The sequence below is a fragment of the Pagrus pagrus genome (genome assembly GCF_965226575.1).
Source record: "Pagrus pagrus genome assembly, chromosome: 6".
Taxonomy (NCBI): domain Eukaryota; kingdom Metazoa; phylum Chordata; class Actinopteri; order Spariformes; family Sparidae; genus Pagrus; species Pagrus pagrus.
The window spans coordinates 6486705-6507655 of NC_140190.1; the positions used below are offsets into that span (position 1 = coordinate 6486705).

General features: G+C 45.5%; 3 protein-coding genes across 5 annotated transcripts in view; 1 reads left to right on the plus strand and 2 right to left on the minus strand.

Moving 5' to 3' along the window:
* Window positions 1-101: 101 nt before the first annotated feature.
* LOC311258841 (uncharacterized protein) lies at window positions 102-3222 on the minus strand. The gene is made up of 7 exons (XM_084355462.1): window positions 2950-3222; window positions 2200-2707; window positions 1957-2107; window positions 1743-1858; window positions 1556-1634; window positions 1190-1464; window positions 102-1096 (listed from the first exon to the last, which is right to left on the minus strand). Exons 5-7 carry the CDS (start codon window positions 1585-1587, stop codon window positions 861-863), a joined length of 543 nt encoding a protein of 180 aa, XP_084211588.1. The 5' UTR covers window positions 1588-1634; window positions 1743-1858; window positions 1957-2107; window positions 2200-2707; window positions 2950-3222; the 3' UTR covers window positions 102-860.
* Window positions 3223-6296: 3074 nt separating this feature from the next.
* Window positions 6297-11073, plus strand: LOC311258837 (inosine-uridine preferring nucleoside hydrolase-like). Its single transcript, XM_084355458.1, has 6 exons — window positions 6297-6347; window positions 8720-8931; window positions 9253-9435; window positions 9506-9617; window positions 9694-9830; window positions 9915-11073. Exons 2-6 carry the CDS (start codon window positions 8752-8754, stop codon window positions 10278-10280), a joined length of 978 nt encoding a protein of 325 aa, XP_084211584.1. The 5' UTR covers window positions 6297-6347; window positions 8720-8751; the 3' UTR covers window positions 10281-11073.
* A 1157-nt stretch (window positions 11074-12230) lies between these two features.
* LOC311258827 (transmembrane protein 131-like) overlaps window positions 12231-20951 on the minus strand; it is a 32971-nt gene continuing 24250 nt past the window's right edge. The window contains exons 29-41 of one of the 3 annotated variants that reach the window (XM_084355437.1): window positions 18406-18591; window positions 18161-18316; window positions 16816-17252; window positions 16546-16727; window positions 14875-15005; window positions 14668-14786; window positions 14428-14577; window positions 14185-14335; window positions 13971-14086; window positions 13784-13862; window positions 13589-13692; window positions 13339-13481; window positions 12231-13246 (exon numbers count right to left, since the gene is read on the minus strand). In XM_084355437.1, the coding sequence (XP_084211563.1) occupies window positions 12977-13246; window positions 13339-13481; window positions 13589-13692; window positions 13784-13862; window positions 13971-14086; window positions 14185-14335; window positions 14428-14577; window positions 14668-14786; window positions 14875-15005; window positions 16546-16727; window positions 16816-17252; window positions 18161-18316; window positions 18406-18591 (2224 nt within the window). In that variant the 3' untranslated portion in view covers window positions 12231-12976. Of the gene's footprint in view, window positions 13247-13338; window positions 13482-13588; window positions 13693-13783; window positions 13863-13970; window positions 14087-14184; window positions 14336-14427; window positions 14787-14874; window positions 15006-16545; window positions 16728-16815; window positions 17253-18160; window positions 18317-18405; window positions 18592-20951 lie in introns of all 3 variants that reach the window. The other 2 variants (XM_084355436.1, XM_084355435.1) reach the window with 2 other exon arrangements.

Here is a 20951-nt window from a genome sequence, read left to right on the forward strand (position 1 = left end):
CAATGTTGTGTTCACTTGTCTCTGCTGCCCCCAAGTGGCAACAGAAGTTATTGTAGTAAACCTACAATAAATGAACATGAAAAACCATGAAAAGCACAATGTCTTGCTGAAGTTCTTTATTTAAATTGGCTGACAAACAGAGGCGATGTACAATACAAACCTCAAACTTAAGTGTTTCTATGATCACCTGACCAAATTTATTCTCACAGAAGGCTTTGATATTTTTCGGGCCGAGCCCACTTTAACATGGGGTGTGTTTTGGGCCGTTGGTGTTCTGAAGAATCGCATGTCAGATAATGAAATATCCCTGCGGCCAAATAAAAGTGCACCGATTTAACTTCAAATTTTGACTTGTCAGACCTTTTTTTTTTTAAGAAACCGATAAGATCCAATAAGAAACGGAAATGATTGAGAAAACACATGGCTTAAGATAAGATGTCTGTTCCAACATTAATACTGAACATTAAAGATTCTGCGCCATGTACCAAACTTTGAGGGGGGGGGGCATCATGACCAGCCTTCCTATAACAACAAAATGTCTGCACTGGCATTAGCATACCATGCCATCAACATTTTCAGTTGAGGGGCACCTGTTAAAACAAATCCAAATAAAAAGTTAGCATTTCTGCCCCCGTGAATAAAAAGCTGCGGAGAACTAAATTGCGGGGTTGGTAACCTACAGCACTGGGCTACCAAACTCATTACACTTCAGGTAACATTGCTTTCTGTTGGGATTCTCTGATTAAAAAAAAAAAAAAATTTGATTTAGCGTACAGAGAGCGTCAAATCCATGACGTGCCTCCGTTAAGTGCAGTCACGTGCTGTTTTAATTGCCATTGTCGGAGGAGCTGGGCCAGGGCTCAGAGCTGCGCCGGCTCAGGGTGGGGCGCCACATGCTCCACGGGTTGTAGGTGCGACTCATCTCGGTGGAGGCCGGTGGCGACGGGGTGGGGCTGCTGACCAGGTCGGTCAGCGGTGTCGAGTTGGTCGTTGGAGAAAAGGTCGGGTGCAAGGCCGAATCTGCGCTTGTTGACCAGATAGAGCTCCCGAAGGGCGTGGTGGTAGACCAGGGGTTGCGGCCGTTTCCCAGGAGTGACTAAGAAAAAAAGGAGAAGAGAAGTTTTACTATGTGACCTTTTTCGGATCTAGCGTTAACATTCGTTAAGAGGGAATATCTGCGCGCTCTTACTGCAGTTGGGGCGGTCGGTGAGCTGGAGCTGCTGGGCCAGGGGTGCAGAGAGTCGTTGCTCGGTATGTCCCAGATGGACGAGGGTGGAATGCAGTATGAATGCAGCCAGTAAACCATGAAGTGTTACACCAGTTACTCTACATTCTTCTGGTTGTGAGCAGCACAGGTTACCTCCCGTCAGGTTGAAGGAGTTGTTGGGTCCGAAAGCAGAGAAGGAGTTGGCTGGATGGTAGTTCGGACTGCTGGCCGTGTCCATGGGACTCCATAATCCAGAGCTACGGGAGAGAGAAATGTACACAGGATATGACACCGGGATTGTGTCTTGATGTAAAGTGTGGATGTAAATAAGTCGTCTTCTCAAATTACCTGTCAGAGCTGTCACTCTCCACTGATGTCATGTGGGCCAGACTCTTTCCCTGGTCAGCTTTACCCGGGCCAGAGCCACCTGACGAGCACATGCAACACATTAGTGCTCTCTCGTAAAAACAAACCACCTCAAGGACAATGTACACGCTTTGTTTCATCAAGAGTTAGTTCGTAGTTACGTCTTTACCTGGACTTTTATCATAACCGGCAGCTACAGCAGCAAACGTGGGGTTCCCGTTTTTGCCTGGGAGCGGAGCGGCTGCACACAACTTATTTCCTGGGGCCTTCTTTTGGTTTACCTCACTGCAAACACGAGAGAGAAAGTAATTAAAAATCTGGCTTCGTTTTAGTTAATAATTAAAATACATCAAACAGAAAAGCATGCTGTATTGTAACAATACCTGTTACTGTTGAGTACGCTGCTGTAGGAGCCTCGGGACAGTAGGCTGGGGGAGGTGGGTGGAGGCGAGCAGGTCCCGGCTGTGACGGATCTCTTCAGGAAAGGGTCTGCGTTTAACGTCTGGAGGGAGATCTGCTGAAGACTATCAGCTTCTGCGTGTGGAGAACGGGAGAAAATCAAAACTTTACAAGCCTGATTGGAGAATATCGGACAGACGCCGCATTCCTTTCAGAGCTCGACTTACGGATGCTGTTTTAACTGAAAATAGGCTTCATGTGACCAGAGGACACCTCCACCATGTCACAGTCCCCGTCTGACCCCACATGGGCTCCTCCAGACTGGCCAGCGCTCATGTCAGCAGAGGGTTTGGGCTTCACGAGCGATGGCCCATCATCCTGCTTGCTCGGGACCACGTCCCTGGCTGCGTTTGGGGGACGGTACACAGAGGGAGCCTGGTTGAGAAGGGCATAATCTGTGCAGACCGTGTAGAACTTCTCCCTGGAGTGCGTGACCGGACAGGTCCACGGCAGGTGGAGCTCAGCGCTCGATGCCCTCCTCACTCTCGCAGCATCCCGGGCGAGGGAGCTGATCAGACCGCGCTCCTCCTCCCCATTGGGGGGCTTTTGCAGCCCTGACGGTTCTGCTGGCCCAGATAGGTTTGCTCCTTGACCTTCTGACGTGTTAGGCATTGAACAGCCACTCATGTGATGGATGACAGAACTGGCTGAGGCTGACTGGGATGGCTGCCTTGGCTGGGGGATGAAAGGAGAGGCAGATTCAGAAACACTATATGGATAAAAGATGGAGATGGAGATGGAGGTGCACTGATGGAGACTCAGGGGACATCTGATCACATAAACAATGTACATTTATCAAAGTCATAACCCTGAATGTCACTGTTTCAACTCAGACAGCATCATGTAACATTACCTCTAACCTACAATAAGTAACCTAAGTCTCGTAGTTACTGAACATTAACTAGCTAACATTTCACCTGCACAGACGCTGTAGTCGGAGTGAGCGCACAGCTACAGCTACCAGTGCTGTAGTTGGAGGTAAACACGCCCAGCTTGACCGTTTTTCTCCTTTTATCATACCTTGAGCAATGTCTGAGTACCAGACGGGGCCGACAATTAGCAACAAAACGTCAAGCTAACCACTTATAACTAACCCTAGGTGCACATTAGCTCGAGACATGTTAAAAAATGAACGATAACAATTGCGAAACGTCGTCCCGCTGACCTGCGTCCACTTCCTGTGCAGGTTTAACGGACTGTACCATTCGGAGTAACAACCGGGGTGCACACAAATAACTCAAGCTAGGTAATAAGCTAAAACACTTAAGTAAACAATGTAGACAAGTGCAAACGTAATTTAACTGAAAAATAAACACACTTTATTATATTATATGGATTCGACTCATGTAAACAGCTCGCTTTTTAAGTGCGCACAACCCCCGTGTGAGTAAACAATGGTATCGTCCTACAGTTCAAGTCAATCACAGGAGCGGCTGCGGTGACTCTTGAAACTTCACTGCTGGAGGTAAGTGTTGATTTTCACTGCAGACCAAACTTTAATCCTTTAAAAAATAACACAATAATCACAAAAAGCTGCAGACAGTAGTCGAGGGAAATAGTTCCTTAGTTGCAAAACAGTGCAACTATTATGTTGATGATGTTTAAAGACGGTGGATGTGAACGAGACGAAGACAAACAGTGTGGTGTTGTGTTATTGGCTGAAATAAATACACTAAATAGAGAAAGTGAAAACAGTAATGCAATCTCAGTGTAGTCCTCTGTAGAAAAGTACCCCTGAAAAATCACCAAGTTTTGTGAGTTACTCAGTTTGTGTAGACTTTATGAATATCGTGAACAGCTGTCAAGTCAAAAAAGATGTTTTTTCTTGTATGATTCTCAGATTTTTAATGCACTAACGACATAACAAGATTAAAAAAACATCAAGAAACTCTGAAAAAAAGACACAGAGAATTAAAAATAATAAATTAGAAAATATAAAGACTTTCGGTCGGCCTCAAGGAAGTTCTGGCAAACCATCTGGCAGCTCAGAAAGGGAAGCCGGCCTCAGGCCAGGGTGTTTTCAGTTGGGGAGGGGACCTGCTGAACCGGACTAACACGTCCTCTGTAACTGACGCATAGTCTGAAGACTCGGGGGAAAGACTTGTCCATATCCCTGGCAGAGGTCACTGAGGTGGTCAAGAAGCTCCCCAGTGACAAGGCGCCAGGGGTGGATGAGATTGGCCCCGAGATGCTGAAGGCTCTGGACATTGTTGGGCTGTCATGGCTGACACGTCTTTGCAATGTCGCGTGGAGGTCGGGGATGGTACCTCTGGAGTGGCAGAGGTAGTCTTTAAATTAGAAAATATAAAGACTTTCGGTCGGCCTCAAGGAAGTTCTGGCAAACCATCTGGCAGCTCAGAAAGGGAAGCCGGCCTCAGGCCAGGGTGTTTTCAGTTGGGGAGGGGACCTGCTGAACCGGACTAACACGTCCTCTGTAACTGACGCATAGTCTGAAGACTCGGGGGAAGACTTGTCCATATCCCTGGCAGAGGTCACTGAGGTGGTCAAGAAGCTCCCCAGTGACAAGGCGCCAGGGGTGGATGAGATTTGCCCCGAGATGCTGAAGGCTCTGGACATTGTTGGGCTGTCATGGCTGACACGTCTTTGCAATGTCGCGTGGAGGTCGGGGATGGTACCTCTGGAGTGGCAGAGGTAGTCTTTAAATTAGAAAATATAAAGACTTTCGGTCGGCCTCAAGGAAGTTCTGGCAAACCATCTGGCAGCTCAGAAAGGGAAGCCGGCCTCAGGCCAGGGTGTTTTCAGTTGGGGAGGGGACCTGCTGAACTGGACTGGGGATATCCTCGGGCGGTGGAAGGAACACTTTGAGGACCTGCTGAACCGGACTAACACGTCCTCTGTAACTGACGCATAGTCTGAAGACTCGGGGGAAGACTTGTCCATATCCCTGGCAGAGGTCACTGAGGTGGTCAAGAAGCTCCCCAGTGACAAGGCGCCAGGGGTGGATGAGATTGGCCCCGAGATGCTGAAGGCTCTGGACATTGTTGGGCTGTCATGGCTGACACGTCTTTGCGATGTCGCGTGGAGGTCGGGGATGGTACCTCTGGAGTGGCAGACCGGGGTGGTTGTTCCCATTTTTATAAAAGGGGAATCGGAGAGTGTGTGCCTATTATCGGGGTATCGCACTGCTCAGCCTCCCTGGGAAAGTTTATTCCAGGCTGCTGGAAAGGAGGGTCCGTCCGATCTGATTCAGGAGGAACAATGCGGATTCTGTCCTGGCCGTGGGACAGTGGATCAGCTCTTTACTCTTGCAGGCTTGCTGGAGGGGGTCATGGGAGTTTGCCCATCCAGTCTTTGTTTGTTTTGTGGACTTGGAGAAGGCCTTCGACCGGGTCCCGCGGGGAGTTCTGTGGGGGGTACCGAGGGAGTATAGGGTACCGGGGCCGTTGGTACGAGCTATCCGGTCCTTGTATGACCAAAGTGAGAGTTGTGTCCGTATACTCGCCACAAAGTCGAATACGTTTCCAGTGGGTGTTGGACTCCGCCAGGGCTGCCCCTTGTCTCCGATCCTGTTTGTGATATTCATGGACAGGATCTCAAGGCGCAGCCATGGCGAGGAGAGTGTCCGGTATGGGAACCTCAGAATTGCGTGTTTGCTTTTTTGCGGATGACGCGGTTCTGTTGGCTTCCTCAGCCGGTGACCTCCAGCAGGCATTGGGGCGGTTCACAGTCGAGTGTGACATTAACATCTTCAATAACCACAGTACGTCTTTATTCATACAAGAGAGAATATTGACATAAATACACAATAATTGTATACCGTGCTACACTTTGCAACTCACCTCGATTGCACCTCTCATTAACTGGCAGCGTTTCTAACATGCACTTGGCATTCATAAACTGCCATTGAAAGAGGGCGCTGTTGAGCCACTAAACTCCCAAATATACATTTCCAATACAAAGCAAGTGGAATCCCATACATATTGTGTTACACACATTAGCTCGAGACATGTTAAAAAATGAACGATAACAATTGTGAAACGTCGTCCCGCTGACCTGCGTCCACTTCCTGTGCAGGTTTAACGGACTGTACCATTCGGAGTAACAACCGGGGATGCACACAAATAACTCAAGCCAGATAATAAGCTAAAACACTTAAGTAAACAATGTAGACAAGTGCAAACGTAATTTAACTGAAAAATAAACACACTTTATTATATTATATGGATTCGACTCATGTAAACAGCTCGCTTTTTAAGTGCGCACAACCCCCGTGTGAGTAAACAATGGTATCGTCCTACAGTTCAAGTCAATCACAGGAGCGGCTGCGGTGACTCTTGAAACTTCACTGCTGGAGGTAAGTGTTGATTTTCACTGCAGACCAAACTTTAATCCTTTAAAAAAACAAAAAGCTGCAGACAGTAGTCGAGGGAAATAGTTCCTTAGTTGCAAAACAGTGCAACTATTATGTTGATGATGTTTAAAGACGGTGGATGTGAACGAGACGAAGACAAACAGTGTGGTGTTGTGTTATTGGCTGAAATAAATACACTAAATAGAGAAAGTGGAAACAGTAATGCAATCTCAGTGTAGTCCTCTGTAGAAAAGTACCCCTGAAAAATCGCCAAGTTTTGTGAGTTACTCAGTTTGTGTAGACTTTATGAATATTGTGAACAGCTGTCAAGTCAAAAAAGATGTTTTTTCTTGTATGATTCTCAGATTTTTAACGCAATAACGACATAACAAGATTAAAAAAACATCAAGAAACTCTGAATAAAAGACACAGAGAATTAAAAATAATAAATTAGAAAATATAAAGACTTTCGGTCGGCCTCAAGGAAGTTCTGTCAAACCATCTGGCAGCTCAGAAAGGGAAGCCGGCCTCAGGCCAGGGTGTTTTCAGTTGGGGAGGGGACCTGCTGAACTGGACTGGGGATATCCTCGGGCGGTGGAAGGAACACTTTGAGGACCTGCTGAACCGGACTAACACGTCCTCTGTAACTGACGCATAGTCTGAAGACTCGGGGGAAGACTTGTCCATATCCCTGGCAGAGGTCACTGAGGTGGTCAAGAAGCTCCCCAGTGACAAGGCGCCAGGGGTGGATGAGATTGGCCCCGAGATGCTGAAGGCTCTGGACATTGTTGGGCTGTCATGGCTGACACGTCTTTGCGATGTCGCGTGGAGTTCGGGGATGGTACCTCTGGAGTGGCAGACCGGGGTGGTTGTTCCCATTTTTAAAAAAGGGGAATCGGAGAGTGTGTGCCTATTATCGGGGTATCACACTGCTCAGCCTCCCTGGGAAAGTTTATTCCAGGGTGCTGGAAAGGAGGGTCCGTCCGATCTGATTCAGGAGGAACAATGCGGATTCTGTCCTGGCCGTGGGACAGTGGATCAGCTCTTTACTCTTGCAGGCTTGCTGGAGGGGGTCATGGGAGTTTGCCCATCCAGTCTTTGTTTGTTTTGTGGACTTGGAGAAGGCCTTCGACCGGGTCGCGCGGGGAGTTCTGTGGGGGGTACCGAGGGAGTATAGGGTACCGGGGCCGTTGGTACGAGCTATCCGGTCCTTGTATGACCAAAGTGAGAGTTGTGTCCGTATACTCGCCACAAAGTCGAATACGTTTCCAGTGGGTGTTGGACTCCGCCAGGGCTGCCCCTTGTCTCCGATCCTGTTTGTGATATTCATGGACAGGATCTCAAGGCGCAGCCATGGCGAGGAGAGTGTCCGGTATGGGAACCTCAGAATTGCGTGTTTGCTTTTTTGCGGATGACGCGGTTCTGTTGGCTTCCTCAGCCGGTGACCTCCAGCAGGCATTGGGGCGGTTCGCAGTCGAGTGTGACGCGGTCGGGATGAGGGTCAGCACCTCAAAGTCTGAGGCCATGGTTCTCTGCCGGAAAACGGTGGATTGCCCCCTCCGGTTGGGGAGTGAGCTCCTGACCCAAGCGAAGGAGTTTAAGTATCTCGGGGTCTTGTTCACGTGTGATGGGAGAATGGAGCATGAGGTGGACAGACGGCTTGGTGCAGCGTCTGCAGTATTGCGGCCGTTGTACCGGGCTGTCGTGGTGAAGAGGGAGCTGAGCCGCCATGCAAAGCTCTCGATTTACCAGTCCATCTTTGTTCCAACCCTCACCTATGGTCACGAGCTGTGGGTAGTGACCGAAAGAACGAGATCGCGGATACAAGCGGCTGAAATGAGTTTCCTCCGTAGGGTGGCTGGGCTCAGCCTTAGGGATAGGGTAAGGAGCTCAGACATCCGGAGGGAGCTCGGAGTAGAGCTGCTGCTCCTTCGCGTCGGGAGGAGCCAGTTGAGGTGGTTCGGGCATCTGATTAGGATGCCTCCTGCGCGCCTCCCTATGGACGTTTTCCGGGCACGTCCAACTGGGAGGAGACCCCGAGGCAGACCAAGAACTCACTGGAGAGACTACATATCTCATCTGGCCTGGGAACGCCTCGCCTTTGTTCATATGAGGCGACTTTACCCCATTCCAGTAAACTAATCCTGAAAGGACGGGCTCCCTGGTGTTTTTTAAAGTCAGATTCTTAATCTGAGTACTGCATAAAGTTATTCCTGTTTGTGTAAAAAAATAATAAAAATAAATATGGTCTCAGTTTGTCCCGGCATGTTGCTGTAACTGTGTTGGATCCTCTGTCTCAGGTGTGTTTTACCTGCTAAGATAAGCCCCGGGCACGATTTATATTATTGTCTGACATGATTTTGCTGTTTCCACAGAGTTAAAGGACTTATTGTATCTCTGCAGCACCATGGCGAAGAAGGTGATCATCGACACAGACTGCGGCATAGACGACGCTCAGGCCATAATGATGGCCTTGGCAGCGCCCAACGTTGAGGTCGTGGGTGTCACCTGTGTGTTTGGGAACGGGGCGGTTGATTATGTGTGTCAGAACGTTCTGAGGGTGCTCTCCGTCTGTGAGCGTGAGGGGGTGAGTTTACTGAAGCTTTATTTAAATGACTACGAAAAACAGTTGTATACGTTGCAACTGACCCATCTGACTGTTTTCTGATCCGTCACAGTGAAGGTTTACGTAGGTTTAAGTCAGAGAGACGTTGGACATTGTTGAAAGAACCACTAAACATTAGCTGCACATACCAGTTTTTGTTTTTCTTGTCAGAACATTTGATTGATTGATTGCTATAGGGAAATTAAAGGTCCAACAGTATAGAAAGAAAAGGAGATGTCAGCGTCTTTTTCTCTGTACACAAATCCCACTGAAAACTGCACTAAGCTGAACGTTCTTTGGCAGATTCCAGTGTTTCGAGGTGCTGGTTCTGCTCTGGTTGGAGCCAGTAGTTCACCCACTGACCACTTTGGAACTGATGGACTTGGGGATGTGATAAAAGAAAAAGACCCAAAGTGGGAGGAGAAAATCCAGAAAGAACACGCGGTCAATGCAATGATCAGGCTGGTGACTGAGAACCAGAACCAGGTGAGAAACCCTCCGTCCGCTGTGTGCAGCTGCTCTCTGGTGTCGTATTACTAAAGTGTCTTCTTCGCAGGTCTCCTTGGTGGCTCTTGGCCCGCTCACTAATCTGGCGTTGGCTGTCAGACTGGATCCATGTTTTCCCCAAAAGCTCAAAGATCTGTACATTATGGGCGGCAACATGGAAGGTAGAACCAACCCCATGATTACAGTGTTTGTTTGTGAAACACGTGGGCTTGTATAACTTGATTTTTGTCATTGTAGGAAAAGGAAATGTGTCACTCTGTGCAGAGTATAACTTTTCACTGGATCCAGAGTCTGCATATATTGTTCTTGAAGAATATCTCTGCACCACATACCTGGCATCATGGGAATATTCCTGCAGAAATGGACTGACATGGGTAAGATGTGTGCATGTGAAGATCTATGTTACCCTGCATGATTGTTTCTGTTTCAAACTCATCACACGGATTTCACTTGTGCAGGAGTTCTTCCAAGAGTTGATCAATCAGGACGCACCGGCTGCAAGATTTATGAAGATGATAACGTCTGAATGCTGGGCTTACTCCAAAGAAGCTATGGTGGATAAGAAAGATGTGTATTTCGGATCCGTCTTCGTCTCCTACGACGCCTATGCGATGGCGGCCTGCATCGACGGCAGCGTAGTGACGGAAAGAATCGAGTGCCCTGTCCGCGTGGAGCTGCAGGGCTCGATCGCTCGGGGCATGATGGCCCTGGATCGCACCGACAAGCTGAAGAAGAGCCACAGTGTGTTTGTGTTGACTAAATGTGATGTTGCCAAGTTTGGTCAGTTACTCATGGAGTCTCTTAGACAACCTTTAAAGAAGTGATTTTTGGTGACGTACAGCTGGGTTGCAAGAGAAACGATACTGTGCCAACCTGAAGCTAATTATTATTTAATAATTAGTCATTTTGCTGAAATACTTTACTTAAATTTGCTGACAAATAGTAGAAGTAAGCGTTGTTTGACCAATTTAACCTCACACCTCACAGTTTTTTCTCAAATGTTGATTCAGTGTTACATCATTTACCTGAACGTTTGTAACCAGCAGCTACAGCAGCAAACATGAGGGGTTTCCATTTCTTCTCCCTGGAAGTGAAGCGGCTGCCGACTATTTAACGTGCCTTGACTGATTAATTAAAAATGCAATAGTTCAACAGGTGGCGACTTCTTACGTATTGCATCTTTAAAAAAGACTCAGGGAGCAGCATCGACAGTCAAATATGGAAGCTTTAAAATGTCGAGTGAAAAAGTGGAAAACAACACACTCAGTTTTTCAGTTTGTATTTTATGTGCCATAATGAAATGAACTACTGATTTAATTGGTTTCAAATTAAATTAAATAAAAACACAGTGAAGAGGTGTGTTACTGATCAGCAAATGACAGAACACATTAATATTCTTTTTTTTGCGAGTTAAAGATGCAATATGTAAGAATTTTAGTTTAAAACACTTAAAAATTAACTGAATGTATCAACAGAATGTGAAGAAATAGTTTGGACATGTTTGTATTGTGTTGCAGCGATATTTACTTTTTACTTTATTTTCAACATTATAGCAAAAATACGGTTCATCATTCAATCACACTTTTATCAAATCTGATTAAATGAAACGAGAGACAACTGCCTGATTTTTTTTTTGTATAACCATCATTCTCCTGTGACTCTCCTGACTACATGTGCTGTGGTGAAGAGGTCGAGAAAAAATATTTCATAAAAACCTGGAATGTTGCCAAACAACAAAGGGAAACACCGGTGACAATGAGACGGTACATGTGGTCTTTAAATAAAAGTAGAAAGAATATATTTATTTCAAGCAGAGAGAAACAATTGGAATAAGAGTTTATATGGTTAATATTTTCCTATTGATCAGATTATCAAAGGTTTATTCCACCTCTTTCAATCTGATTGAAAATTCATTCTGTTCAGGCCGGATTGGATCAGTTTCCTGAGCGATTGAGGAGTTTACATGAGGCATTTTTATTATTCTGATTGGTCGTTTATTCTGATTATTGGTGGAATAGGGTCCATGTAAACACAGCTAATGGTTGAAAGGCTCCAAACAACAAGTTGTTCAAACAAGCATTTGAAAAGATGTTTAAAGCGGGAATCCATCTAACACACCGATCAAATCAAGAACTGCTGCAGAAGTTTAAAGGCAGCCTGCTCACGTTACAACGCTTAAAGTCAAAACGGCACAAGTGTTTCAGACCCAGACAGATTTATGGATGATCTAATGGGAGAGCGACGATTGGTGAACATGACTTGCTGCAGAGTTTGAGGATAATCACTGCGAGGCTCCTCCTTCTCAAGGGTCAAGCAGCTTTACTTATTAGCCAACGTTAGCTCAACAAACATGAATGTGAAAAGCGTATTGACAGACAAATGAATGAATAACTGAATATTCTCAACACACTCAGAAAAAAACAACAACATAATATTTCCAGCAGATTTGACGCTTCACAGCGGGCAGAACCTCTCTGCTCATGTAGGAAAAGTTATATCCTGATTAAATGCTCGGGGCATGTAAACACAATTTTTAACAAACTGAAGAAATATTAACTTTTTATTGAGTTCCAAGCGAGTTTCAGCCATAAATGTCGAAAAATGGTCTGAACACCACCTGCTCAGTGTTTAAATACAACTGTTTGCTAACAAGGTCACCTTATCAACATATGTCAATGTTGTGTTCGCTTGTCTCTGCTGCCCCCAAGTGGCAACAGAAGTTATTGCAGTAAACCTACAATAAATGAACATGAAAAACCATGAAAACCACAATGTCTTGCTGAAGTCCTTTATTTAAATTGGCTGACAAACAGAGGCAATGTACAATACAAACCTCAAACTTAAGTGTTTCTATGATCACCTGACCAAATTTATTCTCACAGAAGGCTTTGATATTTTTCGGACCGAGCCCGCTTTAACATGGGGAACGTGAACGTTCACGTTCAAGTGTTTTGGGCCGTTGGTGTTCTGAAGAATCACATGTCAGATAATGAAATATCCCTGCGGCCAAATAAAAGTGCACCGATTTAACTTCAAAATTTGACTTGTCAGACCTTTTTTTTTTTAAGAAACCGATAAGATCCAATAAGAAACGGAAATGATTGAGAAAACACGTGGCTTAAGATAAGATGTCTGTTCCAACATTAATACTGAACATTAAAGATTCTGCGCCATGTACCAAACTTTGAGGGGGGGGGGCATCATGACCAGCCTTCCTATAACAACAAAATGTCTGCACTGGCATTAGCATACCATGCCATCAACATTTTCAGTTGAGGGGCACCTGTTAAAACAAATCCAAATAAAAAGTTAGCATTTCTGCCCCCGTGAATAAAAAGCTGCGGAGAACTAAATTGCGGGGTTGGTAACCTACAGCACTGGGCTACCAAACTCATTACACTTCAGGTAACATTGCTTTCTGTTGGGATTCTCAGATTATAAAAAAAAAAAAAATTTGATTTAGCGTACAGAGAGCGTCAAATCCATGACGTGCCTCCGTTAAGTGCAGTCACGTGCTGTTTTAATTGCCATTGTCGGAGGAGCTGGGCCAGGGCTCAGAGCTGCGCCGGCTCAGGGTGGGGCGCCACATGCTCCACGGGTTGTAGGTGCGACTCATCTCGGTGGAGGCCGGTGGCGACGGGGTGGGGCTGCTGACCAGGTCGGTCAGCGGTGTCGAGTTGGTCGTTGGAGAAAAGGTCGGGTGCAAGGCCGAATCTGCGCTTGTTGACCAGATAGAGCTCCCGAAGGGCGTGGTGGTAGACCAGGGGTTGCGGCCGTTTCCCAGGAGTGACTAAGAAAAAAGGAGAAGAGAAGTTTTACTATGTGACCTTTTTCGGATCTAGCGTTAACATTCGTTAAGAGGGAATATCTGCGCGCTCTTACTGCAGTTGGGGCGGTCGGTGAGCTGGAGCTGCTGGGCCAGGGGTGCAGAGAGTCGTTGCTCGGTATGTCCCAGATGGACGAGGGTGGGGGGGTGAACTCAGGCCAGCTCTGCTGAGGCTCCGATGACTTCATTCCAGTGAAAACTAAAAAAAACAAACAAACACACACTCCAGTATGAATGCAGCCAGTAAACCATGAAGTGTTATACCAGTTACTCTACATTCTTCTGGTTGTGAGCAGCACAGGTTACCTCCCGTCAGGTTGAAGGAGTTGTTGGGTCCGAAAGCAGAGAAGGAGTTGGCTGGATGGTAGTTCGGACTGCTGGCCGTGTCCATGGGACTCCATAATCCAGAGCTACGGGAGAGAGAAATGTACACAGGATATGACACCGGGATTGTGTCTTGATGTAAAGTGTGGATGTAAATAAGTCGTCTTCTCAAATTACCTGTCAGAGCTGTCACTCTCCACTGATGTCATGTGGGCCAGACTCTTTCCCTGGTCAGCTTTACCCAGGCCAGAGCCACCTGACGAGCACATGCAACACATTAGTGCTCTCTCGTAAAAACAAACCACCTCAAGAACAATGTACACGCTTTGTTTCATCGAGTGCTAGTTCGTCGTTACGTCTTTACCTGGACTTTTATCATAACCGGCAGCTACAGCAGCAAATGTGGGGTTCCCGTTTTTGCCTGGGAGCGGAGCGGCTGCACACAACTTATTTCCTGGGGCCTTCTTTTGGTTTACCTCACTGCAAACACGAGAGAGAAAGTAATTAAAAATCTGGCTTCGTTTTAGTTAATAATGAAAATACATCAAACAGAAAAGCATGCTGTATTGTAACAATACCTGTTACTGTTGAGTACACTGCTGTAGGAGCCTCGGGACAGTAGGCTGGGGGAGGTGGGTGGAGGCGAGCAGGTCCCGGCTGTGACGGATCTCTTCAGGAAAGGGTCTGCGTTTAACGTCTGGAGGGAGATCTGCTGAAGACTATCAGCTTCTGTGTGTGGAGAACGGGAGAAAATCAAAACTTTACAAGCCTGATTGGAGAATATCGGACAGACGCCGCATTCCTTTCAGAGCTCGACTTACGGATGCTGTTTTTGGAGAGTGGTACGTCCCACTCCGGAGACGCAAACTCCTTCTCCCCCTCAGAACTGCTGCTGTGGCCCAGCTCTGGCACTGAGCCGCTGGACAGCAGTTTGGCCAACAGAGAGGGGCGCCCGTCCTCGAGCTTTCCATCTACTGTCAGAGCACACGTGTCACAAACACATCTGGTACTGAAGCAGAGGGCGGGGTGACGACATTTAAGTGGAGGTTTAGGGAACTCACATCTCTGTTTCGGCACAGGTCTCGTCTTTGGGATGTTGGTGAGAGGGAAGAGAGCTTTGGATGTGAAGCTCTTGCGTTGTTTGTTCTCCAGCGGTGTCACGTATGGCAGCTCCAGAGAACTGAGGACGATAAAGATTTGTTAAAAAAAAAAAAAAAAACAAGGGGAAAAAAAACAAACAAAAGATGACAGCCATTAAATCAACACACCTGGACTTTTCTGCTTGGTTTTCTTTCTTCGTGGTTCCTTGTTTCTTGGGTTTGGGTTTGATGAGGAAACTTGAAGGTTCTTCTTTGACTTTTCCTGTGGTTACTGTTCTTCCTTTCTTTTTCACTGGTTCCTAGAAGAAATTATGAAAAAATGATGCTCATCATTATGTCACTGAGCCATTTTTAACTCCAAGTCAAGCCTTGTGTCTTGAAGACGTTGCTGGGAAGTAATGAGCAAGTTTTTGCGGTTTGTCAATGCTGGTATTAAAATAATAAGTGCACAATGGCCAACACTTCCCTTTTCAATGGATCGGGGCATTTTAGAAGGTGCAATTCATGAATCAAACCGTCTGTATGTGAAACAGTTCAATGTTTAAAATCTGAATGTGACGTGTCATACTGGACAAAATCCTTTATCTAATCTAAAGCCCTGGGAGGCTAACCGTAACACTACCCCAACACACACACACACACATATTGTGCTGTATTCAAATCATCTACTGTACCAAGGTTCAACGTGAGCATTAAAAGTTAGATCGCACTGTGAGGATCATGAAGTGCAGCGTCCTGACGCATGACTGTTGAGCACTGGTGACCAGTATCTTACACTAATGTCTTTAAGTAGGTAATATCATGTAGCTAAAGGAGCATAGCTACATTTAATTGTTGATATTATTATGTATCTATTGACTCCTCATGTAGTAGACTTCTGCCTGTTCTTACATTTAGTTAAAAACCCAGTGGAACAAACGGAACCGTTCAGTCAGAATAATTTGCACGAAAACGAAATTATGCTGCACAGGACAGGAAATGATTGACTCGGGGCGCCACGACTTTGATTCTCATTCGAAAAATGAGCTTTCCATTTTGATAATCGAAATGAACAGTGTCGCCTATTCTCACAGTATCTTCTCGCCTCTCCACCGCCGTCTACTTGTGCACATCTGAAGAAATAAAACAAGACGGCTCTTCCAGACCTACAGACGATCAACTGGATGACAGCCTAGAAGATGTTTGGTTTATTTTCAGAGATGTCAGAGATCTTTTATTGATTTGTTTGGGAAGAAGGATTACTCGAGACAGATTTGAGAAACCCAACTGAATGTCTATATATTGTTGTTTATTATTATTAAATCACTGAAGGGTGGTATGTTTTATTGAACTCTGAACTTATCTGAACTTGCAAAAAGCCACTAAGCTAAAGTCAACCTGCTGTAAAATCCCCCCATCTGTTTAAAGAAGAACATGAAAGTGCAAGTTGTCAGGGCAGAAAGCCAATCATCAGTTGGACGTTTCAAATTCAGAAGCGAGAGTCTAACAGCCGCAGGAGTATAAAATGGAATCGAGTCGTGAGCATAAAAAAGTCACACTGAATTGTGAATTTGGACGATCATGACACACCTACTATTGACAATTGAGTGTATTAGGTTATAGAGACATTGTGCACATCCTAGTTATCCGTGCATCTTGGCAAACTACACACAATGTTGTTGTTTTTTTTTATGTTTTTTGGTCTCCTCAGCTTTTTGTGTTCAAGTCTCAAGTACGTCAAGTTGATTTGCATCATTAGTCGAAGTCTCCAGCTCTGGTAGAAGTGATGCATGGAGAGGGAGCTGACAGTAATGATATGAAGCTCAGGACGTGAGAGCAGGACTAGTAACTCCAGTGTACCTCTTTGATGTTCGTCTCCACATCTGGATTGGAGGTCTCTGTCGTGGTGGAGGAGCTGTCGTCGTTGTCAGCCAGGTTGTCTTTGAGCTCGTCTCCCTGAGTCTTTACTGTGGATTTTTTCTCCTTCTCTTCCTTCTTTCTCTGGGCTTTTTTGCCCCGCAGCTTCCCTTTGGATTCCAACACTGCAAACAATATGAACACACACGTCAGAGAGCTGTAAATGATTACAGAGGCCTTCTGCTCTCCTCTCATCAAAACAAATGTGGGTACCTTTGTTTTGTATAGACTGAGAGCTCTGTTCCTGTAGGGTCTCAGCAATGATGGACTCTGGACGGTCGAGGTCGTTGTCCATGGCTCCTATCAGGGTGGCATATTCTGGATCCTCAGGCCCGTGGCCTCTGTGAGGCAACGATGAGCCACCTAAACTTTGACCGTGGAGATCCAGTTGTTTTGTACTCCGAGCCTTCCGGTTGGTGAGCTGACAGGCGGCCGGAGGGCCTTCTTGGCCTGAGGCTGTACTTCCTTTGGCCAGCTGGGAGGAAGTAGCTTGCATAGATGAGCGGGTGAAGCCGATCCTGGACCTCTTATCTTGGCTGTCTGAGTCGGATAAGGTGCGGCTGTTGCCTTGTCGGCCTCCGACCCGAGCTGCTCCATTGCTGGACGTATAAACTCTGGAGTTCTGGGTTGAGTCGCTGTAATCGTTCAACCTGAACAGGGAAAGAACAGTTTATGTCAGTGTTCATGCTGCAGTTACAACCAACTTCCTTTGAATACCTTCATTACTATATTTTGTGGTATTGCTGTAAAGATAAAAGTTGTTTTTTTCTTTTGTAGGTGATTTCCTGTTAAACTGAAAGAAGTGAAGCTCCAGGAAGTGATTGCTTCATGAGTTTGTGGGATTAGTAAAGATAAAAAGGCAATATCTTGTTACCCATGTAGCAGACACTTAAAGACGTCACCTTAGGCTCTCAGAACTCATCAAGGTTGCGTTCATATTTTTCCTGATGTATTAATATGTCTGATGCATACTGAAGTAAAAAGAATAAAGTGGTACCTTCAAGTTTTGCTCTTTAAAGCGCAAAGAGAGACACTAAAGGGCTGAGGTCATCTGCACACAGGATAAACATGCAAAGATGGCCGAACGACCAGTGATAAGGGCCGACTGGTGGTTAGCCACAGACAGTCATTCACGGTCTCCTCTTCGTATCAGGGCCCTTTCAACAACTTAATCACACTGATGGACGTTATTTAAAGATTTTTGTGGGCCACGGACAAACTTGGTCCGTTTCAGCGTAAATTTAATGAAATACTTGTCTTTAATGTTTAATAATCGGTGTTCCTCTTCACTTTACATTACATCTTTCTGTACAGGAGCTGCAAAGATTAATCGATTAGTTGTCAACTATTAAATCAATTTTTTAGCATTTACTGACATTTTACAGACCAAACAACTAATCAAATAATCAAGGCAATAACTGAGATTAATCAACAATGAAAATAACTGTTAGCTGCAGCCCTATTGTGCATATTGATGGCGTTGTGTGGTTTAAGCAACAATTTTGCTTGATCGACCGCTGCGTGAGATGTCATTCAGCTTTTCCCATGTTAAACTTACTTTGAATCACTGTGAATTTGCACAATTTCCCTGAGATTAAACGGTCTCCCAGTCTCCAAGCTGGAGTTGGATTCCACTGACACACGTCTCTTGAAAGGCTCCCATATGCTCTGAGCCTCCAGGTAGGCCGTGGCAATCACCAACAGAAACATAAAACTGAGGAGACATAGACACAACAAGTGCAACCGTTAGCTGGGGGTGGTGCTCTCTTCAGGCTACGCCGCAGATGCCGGAGCGATACTCACCTCATAATGAGAGACACTATGATGTAGAGCTCCAGCTCCCAGCTCGGTCTGGGCAGGCTCTCGGCACATGCAGCTAACATGTGGTAAGGCAAGGAGGCGTTCAGGACAAACACGAACTCAGAGCCTCCACATGTCACCAATTTGAGCTCCCGGATCACTCGAGATGAAGTGAAGTCCGGTGTAAACCTGTGAGAAAGGCAGGAAATGCTGAGTTTAAAAAGCTGCTCCAAACAATACAAAGAAATCCACCTGTGGTCACAAAGTAAGACTGCTGACAACAGACAGAGGACAGAGGTGGTGGCTAACTGGAAGAGCTGGGAGGTATCTTAGTGATTTGGGAATATATTAGTTGTTCAGCTGCATCAGAGGGAGGGGTGCACTACCTCACGTGATCTCACGGGGAAGCAGATATAAACAAAACCGAGACTGATGTGGCGCAACAACCTGCTGTATTAATGCTAATCCTTTGCAGTGAGAAAAAACAAGACACGGTCAACATGGGGTGACTGTACTTCAGAGAGAACTGGAAGTGAGATTTTCACAATCTTAGTCACATCTGTCATCTGTAGCTGGCCAACGTTTGCCTAGCAACACTGTGAGCTGCTCCGGGATGCCTACCTCATTGGCTATTGTGGTCCTGCTTGGGAGGCACTGACATAATTATCCAGATTTGAAATCCTCAATATCAAACACGTTTGATATTTATTTGGGGCGGCCCAAATGAGTCTGAACAGTTTGGGAGATTTTAAGATTGGATCAGTACACCTCTCACATTACCGGATAATCCGGGCCACACTTTGGTACGGAACAAGCTCCCGGACCAGATTTCTCCTGATTGTCTGGAGGGACAAACTAGGCTTAAATTGACCCGAAACTCCTGTAAAATGATCCTGGCCTGAGAGAGGCAGCTCGAAGTCACATCCTCCTCTGATGCTTTTAAAAAAAAAACAACAACACAAACACAAAATGAAGGGAGTGTACATCTTATAAATCGGATGTTTAACCTGTCAATGGTCTGGACTGATAAGGGACAGTTTGCAGGATGTACCGTGTTCGAACTTAATTTTCCTAATCCATCATGGCGCAGGTGTTTGGAGTTGGGAGATTTGACAGGCACAGGTGTGGTTAATAACATTAATACATTTCTACAATCCGTTTGGGTGCGTCCGCTCCAGGCTTTCATCTTTTACATGTCGACTAACTGGTTAACCGCCTGTGACACTTACTGTAAACAGAACAGAACCTTTGTTGTTACTGTTGTCATTTCCTGCTATGACTGGTCAAAATGTCCACCATGGGAAAAGTCTACACTGCAACATGATCGGTGTTTAATTTCAACTAACCTTGATCCAAATGTAAAAGACTTTCATAACAACAAGCTCGACTTCATTCTGCAACTTTTGCACAAGTTTGAGCATTTATTGTTTAATGTCTGTTAATATCCGGTCGTTAAGCTGCAGCGGCACCAAAGGTCGGAGTGGGACGGGTTTAAACGTGGCACATAGAACGGCTTGTGGACTAATAACAGAAGTCCAACAAGTTGTAAATGATACAGCGTTTACAGCATCCCTGAATCAGCAGTCTCCTTATCAAAATATTGCTCATTTTCAAGATGCATAGCTGTACAGCACATCATAAATCGTTAGCATGTGGACCAAAGCTAACAGACACTGTGTGTGTTTGTACGATAAATCTGCTTACTTAAAGATCTGGCTGCACTCATTGTCCTGGTGTAGGAAAAAATGTGTTTCGGCTTGTTTGTAATTCCTTCCTAGCTCGGAGGTTGTTGTTGTTTGATCTAGCGACAGGTATTCGGATAATATTATCAAGTGAAATGCCAAAGGAAGAGGAGAATACCACCTTAGGCTTTCTACCAACTTTACATCCGGTGAGTCAGACAACTGATGACTAGCACACAAGCTGGCGCGCTGACAACATTTGCTAGTTTACAACAACAGGTGAGCTAATCAAGATCAGATTGCTAGTCGGTGGAGCTGGGCGTGGCTCTCATTTGAGACGTTTGCACGTGTCGATGTTGAAGGCCTCCAAAGGTGTTTTCACTGAATTTGCATGATTAGATTCAGGTTAAAGTTGAGCTCTGCTTATCACAGAACACAGTTTGCACAGGTGTAGCAGCTTGTAACATTAATAACGGCTGCTGTACATTTTGGTGGGACACGTCCAGGGCCCTGCATGTGCACGCTGCACTGTAAAGGTTGACTAGGACACTTGATGAAAGAGAGCCATCAATAATATATTATTAGTTTAACATGTGGTTTACCTGCTACAACAGGTCATAACAGGCCTTCACAGCAGACATTTTGACTCGACATAGTAGGAAAAGCACAGCGGTTATTAATGAGACTAACGAGGAGTTTCATCTGTTCAATATGTCTGTTTTTTATCCATAACTGAGTTAAAATACTTGAAGTTCAACATTAATTTGTCTTTGTATTATTTTCAATTGAGCATATGTGAAAATAATATTAAAATAACAATCTAATCAGGGTTGTATTATTCAATTTTATTATTTACACCTGTGCTTT

Bases quoted from the DNA above. Each gene is read 5' to 3' on its own strand.
- LOC311258841 (XM_084355462.1), bottom strand. From the start codon at position 1,587: ATGACATCAGTGGAGAGTGACAGCTCTGACAG. The intron at 1,465-1,555 runs GTAATTTGAGAA...TCTCTCCCGTAG, and splicing joins GAGAGTGACAGCTCTGACAG to CTCTGGATTATGGAGTCCCA. The intron at 1,097-1,189 runs GTAAGAGCGCGC...TTTTTTTCTTAG, and splicing joins CACCGACCGCCCCAACTGCA to TCACTCCTGGGAAACGGCCG.
- LOC311258837 (XM_084355458.1), top strand. From the start codon at position 8,752: ATGGCGAAGAAGGTGATCATCGACACAGACTGCGGCATAGACGACGCT. The intron at 9,436-9,505 runs GTGAGAAACCCT...TCTTCTTCGCAG, and splicing joins TGACTGAGAACCAGAACCAG to GTCTCCTTGGTGGCTCTTGG. The intron at 9,831-9,914 runs GTAAGATGTGTG...TCACTTGTGCAG, and splicing joins GCAGAAATGGACTGACATGG to GAGTTCTTCCAAGAGTTGAT.